The 7,193-nt window shown below is 32.7% G+C and overlaps 1 protein-coding gene across 1 annotated transcript in view; it reads right to left on the bottom strand.

Moving 5' to 3' along the window:
- Positions 1–350: 350 nt before the first annotated feature.
- LOC129218194 (acetyl-CoA carboxylase-like) overlaps positions 351–7,193 on the bottom strand; it is a 282,701-nt gene continuing 275,858 nt past the window's right edge. The window contains exons 51-52 of the mRNA XM_054852411.1: positions 1,121–1,254; positions 351–998 (exon numbers count right to left, since the gene is read on the bottom strand). Of these exons, the coding sequence (XP_054708386.1) occupies positions 824–998; positions 1,121–1,254 (309 nt within the window). The 3' untranslated portion in view covers positions 351–823. The remainder of the gene's footprint in view (positions 999–1,120; positions 1,255–7,193) is intronic.

Below are 7,193 nucleotides of genomic sequence, written 5' to 3'. Positions count from 1 at the left end.
GAATTTTCCCACTATCTAACACACAGCTAATGCCCACATCCGTTTTACTAACTTCCTCCTTTCATTCTGGAATATTCCCACTATCTAACACACAGCTAATGCCAACCTCCTTTTTGCTAACTTCCCCCTTTCCCTCTGGAGTGTTTACCCCGTCTACACGCCTACAGCCTAATGCTAACTCACCCTCCAAAGTAAGCATCCTAACTCTGATTTCTGAGAGTTCAACACAATTTGTGCAAATGAAATCCTTCTCAGACTCATCCTTCCCCTTAAACAAGCAGAACATCTGACATAAAAAATTAAAAACAGGGGAAATATCAAAACTGCATGGAGAAAAGTACAATATAAAAGTACGTATCAATTTATTCTGCATTAAATAGTTACAACAAAAATATATTAAGTCAGTAAACAATATGCATGGTATATCATATGCAAAGTGTAAAAAACATAGTATATCAACAATTTTTAGGGATAAATGAAAAATAGTCATGGTTAATCAAACCCAAAAGTGGGGACCATAAAGATTTCACAAATGTAAGAATTTAACAAAATCAAAACAGAAAACAAATGAAAAAGTATGAAGCACATTTCAAACTATGAACATTTTACAGTGAAAAAAAAAAAACATATTTACAACAAACACGAACAAATTCCAATGTAATTACACTAGAATCAGTGTTGACTTCACAAAACTGCAAGGAATCACTGGTGAATGTTTATCACAAAAACTTAAATGCAATACCAATATAGTAAGCACTATATATCACTGTAAAATGGGTACAAACATTGTGGCACTTGAACACATATTTTTTGTACTAACTCTTTATGGATTTAAGCTTGCACTTAAGTCAGTTTTCGAGTCTAAAGGCAGGGAATCAGAAACCTGAGCTTCAAAAGCACGAATTGTACTAATAATATCTGTTCTCTGTTGAGGAGTCATATTTTGAATAATATGGACAGCTGAATCCATTGCAATGTCTGGATTTGATTGCAACAAGCTAGAAGAAAACAAGCAAAAAGTTTTACAAAATGCAATGAACCTTGGAGGAAAAAAACATTTCCTTCAAGAATTGTTGTTAAAGAAATTATGAAAGAAAATTAAAGATAATATGAAAATTACTTTCGTATGTGAGAGATGACTGAATCCCTTCGAAGACAATGAATATTTTCTAAAATATGAGTTCTTTCAGCTGAGGTATCCAACTGAGTAGTCAGCCATTCAACAACAGCTTTATTATCGTCCCACAAATATTGCTAAATTTGCAGAAAAATAAATATCAAATATGTATTAACAAAATGTTCTACAAAACTCAACAACTCAACTTGGAATACATAAAGATATACATCAGGGTACAACAAAAAATCGATTCAGAAAACTGAATTAGAATTAATTAGGAATTTTCACAGATTTTTTACTCTACCATCAATATCTTTCGTAGAGTTAGAGAGACCAGGGTATTTAAATAGTTAAGTGCTCCACATGAGCTGTTATTGTACATTTACCAGGAGGAAGCATTTGGCTCTGCCTGGGTCACGTGGTGTACAGCAATTCTATTTCACAATTTTTGGAAGGAGGCTTATGATCTTTTTATTTAACCCTAAAAGCAATTTTTAAAATGTGAAATGTATTTAACAAATGAAATAAAAATAAGAAAACCAACAGTGAACAAGCAAAGCAAGTTAGGTAAAGGACACTTAAGATTTTTTCGCACATTTAAAAGTGCCAAAGTTAAGGTCGTCTTGTTGTCTTCTTTACAAGCATGGGATGTATTCATTGATCACCTCTGCACTAAAATGAACTCTGCATTCCACAGGGTGGGGCAAAGTACCATTTTGTTGTAATCACACACAATATCACTTCTAAAGCATTTACTAAGAGTTTTGAAACACCCTCTATATGTGTGCTCTCTCTGAACAGAATATGTATTATGTTAAAACAAATATTTTGAACAGTTGAAGAAAATAAAGTATTTCACTGTAACCTTGAAATTTCTCTTTGCATTATTTTCTTAACCATTTGGACATTTAACACAAAAAAAGTTTGATCACGTTTCAAATAAAATTGCCAAAAATATTTAAAAAAAATTAATTCATGTGATGCAAATATTTTGCAGTTCCTTTTTTGTCCTCACTACAGCCTTCTGTCGGCTTTCACGGCCATTCCATGGGCATCTATCTTTTTGCCAACAAAAAATTTTATGAACAATATAGCAAGTAATAAAGGTAACGAAATGTTGTGTTTTTTCAATAAATAAATTTCACAAGATTCTAAGGAAATTCTTCTAGCTTTATGTAGAAGTTTCCTCAGATCTCAATCGAAGTACGCTTCGCCGTATCGGTCTCATCTTAAGAAAGATATCAACTTATTGCAAAAAGTCAAAGGAAGGGTTACTAGGTTAGAAAATGGACTTTTGGATTAGATAATGATTGCAGGCTTAAAATGTATAGTTTTGAGCAAAGGACATGATCCAATAATTTAAATTTATCAAAATGGAGAAAGTTATAAATTCTGCATGGACTACAAAATCATATATTGTTTAAGCTTTTCAAATCCCAAGCTAATCTTGAAATTAGGCAAAATTACTACTGTACGATGGGGTAACTTTGAGATGCTTTTCAAAGTTTTACTCTGTTCTCATCTTTATTTTTAAATTAAAAAGCTCAAAAAGTCCTTAATTTGTCAGTTGAGTGTTCCTCTTACGAGATATAGCAAAATAATAACTTTAGTTGCTATAATATTTCATAAAAAAATCTTTTTTGTCCCAATTTCACCCCCATTGGTTAGGGTAGCATTGGGATAGTGCTTTATCCCCATTAAAAACAGTAGGAAACATGACTTTGTACCAATGTCCCTCCCCTATTATTATATAGATGCAATATCTGCATTAAAAACAACAAGGGAAATGAGTTTCAACTATATCAATCCTAGTATTTTATATTTAGCAAGTCATAAGAACATTACATTCTACTTAATGGGCAAAACTTAATATTAGAGATTATTTTAAATTATGCTTTGAAATGTTACTAAACCATCACTTTGTTTAACTAATTTTATTTAAACACTTTGTTAAGTTTAGTTTTTGTCAACAAAAGCCTAAGATTGCTGTAAACTTGCAGCTCTTTAACTTCAAAAATTTCCCAGTTCCAAAGTTACCATAAGAAAAGATGAAAATTTATAATGTAGAAGTTATAAAACATAAACTCATAATAACATGGTTACTTCTATATTAATCATTTGAGGAGGTATTTATGAATGTGTATACGGATCTGAATGTAATTTAGTGTGTGCAGTTCTTGAGGCACAAGCAAAAGTTCCTCCAAAACAAGAATTTTGAAAAACAAATGACAAAAGTAATTTTGCTGTCACAAGTGTAGCAGACTAGGGTTTTTACAACTGCTGTCAGGTAGCTACACAATACAGGAGTATTCAACAGAAGTGATTATAGACTGAACCAAAGCTAAGTCTCCTGCAGAGAACCCTGTAAACTAAAAATTACCCATGGTCCAAAAATTAGCCACCCAGTCCCAAAGTCTTATGGTACTTCAAAAGTATCGTAGGTGCTTGGAATACTTTACTGATGCAGCTGTTACTTGCAATGGGGTGAATAAGGGCTCTTGATCTTCATTGGGGATAGATTGACTAAGACCTTAGCTGAACCCAGAAACTTTCGGTTGTTACTTTATTATTTGTGTTTGTATTATATTAATTAGTTTTGGTAACCTGAACCTGTAAATTTGCATGTTGAAAAACCTTTTATGTTCTTCTATGTCTTCTGTTCTTTAGGTAGAATGCAATCAAATCTGTTATTAAAGTTAACTTCTGCATTACAATAATTTATTTTTGATGCTAAAAATAGCACATTCCAATCAGAATTTTGAAGTTAATAATTACTCTCATTCAAAAGTAAATACTTTAATCCAGGGCTTGATTTTTATGGGAGTTCAGCTCCTGCATTTATCTTTTCATGGCAAATTTTTATTAACTAGGAAGCAAATAGCGGAGTTCATAAATATTGAGCTCTGAAGCTCATTAGTACATCACTTCTATAATTGATGAAAGTGTCACTTTCCTTCTTGGCATAATTCTTGTTTTTTCCTAACCGAAACCATTGCACATGTAACATAAATTGGCGCACTATAGGAAGCTTTTCCTAGTGTTGGCCTTCTTAGAGGCACTCTTATAAAAGATACAGCTAATGTTCCAGTACTGAAAATTTTACGAGTGCACTCCCAGATATAATGGTTCTTTTCTATGTCAACTTACAGAAATTCAGTTTCTGTGCTGCTATTTCTTTCTTTGTCAGAACTAAGACTATATGTTCTGGAAAATATAAGGTTTTCACAATCTTTTCTTAGGAAATAGCCCTGCTTTAATCTATGCCAATTGATAACTTACTAGTTTTCCTAGTGGGCATGACAGTTAAGGCTGCTCTTCAGTGAGGGAAAACATTGAAGTTAGGGTGTAAATGACTTTCTTCCTTGAACGACGGGAGTGAACCTGAATCAAGTGATTGACACTTAAACAGCCAATGGAGTGGACGGTAACCGATGTAAGGCAGGAACACGTGACCTGTCACAGCTGTCATTGTTCTGGAGGGAAAGGAACCCCTAAATGACCCCCGTTGTGAAGAGCAATCAGGGAAATTAGCTGGCGGCCAAAACCTCACTTGAACAGTACCGACGCGAAGGTTGAACAGAACAGAAAATAAAGTCAGTACCAAAGGGTCTGCGGTAATTTTTGAAACAAAGTTTCTTTTTTTTTTGGATATGCGTTCCCAGATTTTATATTCATGAAAAATTGATGAATGAAATGAAAATTTATCATAAATTGAACAGGAAAAACGATTGTCTTATTTTTTTTTAAAACGATGTTCTCAATTACCACGTACCGAATCTTATTTCGTTCATAAAGCTAATTCGTTTCTTGTCTGAAGTTTAATTAAAGAATGCAATTTTTTGCGTTAGGATAGGATTATATATATATATATATATATATATATATATATATATATATATGTATATATATATATATAAAAGGGAAAACATAAGAGGTATAAGCTTAGTGTAAAACTGTGGTGTAGTCCCGGAAAAAAAGGGTGAGGGGTGAGGAGGGATGATTACATATCGGTTATCGGATATTTACAGTCAAGAGGTGGAACGATGCTGATTTTATTTTTAATTATTGGGAGGACGGCAGAAATGGCGTAATCAGAAAACAATTTCTGATCAGGATATGGTTACATTTCAAAGGGGGGGGGGATCCCGCTATTTTTAGTATATATATATATATATATATATATGTGTGTGTGTGGTCGAAAAAGGAATACTTCTGCAATTCGATGGAGGATATGCAATGCTGAACTGACATTTTTGTTAATTAATCAATTAATATTTTAGATATTTATTTATATTTTTCCGGTGATTCATCATGCGCAGGGCTGCATTTGTTTACTATCAGTAAACAAATCATCCCGCAAAAACATAGATAATCAGCATGGTGACTAGAGCAGCATACACAAGACTAAATGATTAATATACTTCTTAAAATTGAAACTCTTTTTCAAAAATAATAATAATAATAATAATAATAATGATAATATTAATAATATTAATATTTTACGCATCAGACGAAAAGTGCAACAGGCTATAATAATAAGTAGTTGGTAAGTCTTTTATTGAAGTGTATTTTCGAAGCACGCAGTTACATGATGTTTGAGAACAGGGGCGGCAAATAGGGGGTCAAGAGGGGGCAGTCGCACACCCAAATTTTTTAAGCAGAATGATAGAAAATGGGTGAATTCAATTTATGTAAGTCAGAAATCAATGTTCATTAAAAAAAATCTCGCTGGTTCTCAGTAACTATTTGATGAAGCTCGACACATTCCCAGACTAGAAAAAGTGTTTTTCGTTATTTGGATGATAACTTAGAAATTCAAGAAGTATTTTTCGGCCTTTTCTCGGCTAAATATTTCATACTTGTGTGCCCAGTGTAACGATGGTATGTCCAATATGAGAGGCTCGTGCAAAGTGGTGTGGCTGCATGGTTTTCTCAAGAAAATTCCTTGATATTTTACATTCACTTTTACGCTCATTTTTTAAGTGTATATTTATTTAATGAGTGTTCATCGCTTTCTTTTGCTAGAAACACGTTTTAGCTGCTCAATGCATTATCTGCTTTCATAGAAACTTCTTAAAAATGCATGTGCTTATTGAATTTAAAAAAAAAAAACATATCAACAAATACCTTTTATGGGACTCTATAGTTATGCAATCTCGAAGTGACACAAGATGGTCTTCAAGAGTTAAAATCATAAAAACCTTTCTCTATAACTTCAAAGCAGTGATTTGACGACTGTGAGAATTATTGCAAAACGATTCTTTCAAAAGCTCATGTCCTTCAAAGCATGTATGACTTCGTTTGAATTTTTATTCAATTTGTTTCTATTGCGGAAAGTGTTTTAAAAATGCTTTACTCTATCAAAACATCTTCAATCCGCCACACTTAATTTTCGGACTATTTAAGCCACAGTTCAATCTACAATTGATCTGTGCGTTCATACTACCATAGTTCAATCTGCAATTGAAATTGAAAATAGATTTTACATAGATGCATATTTCAATCAATGGTGAAACGTTTTCAAAAAAATTCTTCCTCCGAGCCAATTTGAAAAAGGCGCTAAAAAAAGAAAAATCCACATGATGATGTGAAGTCAAACACTGATTTTTTAATATTTTGTATGAAGTAATAGATTGTTTTTCGAATAAAATTAACACAAGATTTGATGATAATTATTTTTCTGCATGGTTGGCTCTATATTATCTGGATTGGATTTTTTGAAAACGAAAAATAAAATGTTTCAATTATGAGTAAAATTTTTAGCACTAGGCAAGAAAAATTACAGGCAATATACCGACAGACCAGTTATCACATCCAGAGACTGCAGTTCCGTCCTTGTTGTGGACTCTTCAGCCTGGAATAGTGAATAACAGAGCTGGTGGTAGATGACATCTCATTGAAGCTGAGAGTGCCCACGAGACTAGATTATTCAATGATGAAAATTAAGCTCCTTGCAATTTTTTAAGTTGCCTGTGTGATTTTGAAGAGCAAGACATAAAAAGTGTTTTCATACATAACTTTGTTACTTCAATTATTTTTTAACTATTCCAATCAGCTCAGCTGGTAGAGAAAATTT

Source organism: Uloborus diversus, chromosome 3, assembly GCF_026930045.1.
Source record: "Uloborus diversus isolate 005 chromosome 3, Udiv.v.3.1, whole genome shotgun sequence".
Classification (NCBI taxonomy): Eukaryota; Metazoa; Arthropoda; class Arachnida; order Araneae; family Uloboridae; genus Uloborus; species Uloborus diversus.
The sequence above is the reverse complement of the archived record's forward strand: the minus strand, read 5'-3'. Positions and strand labels throughout refer to the sequence as shown.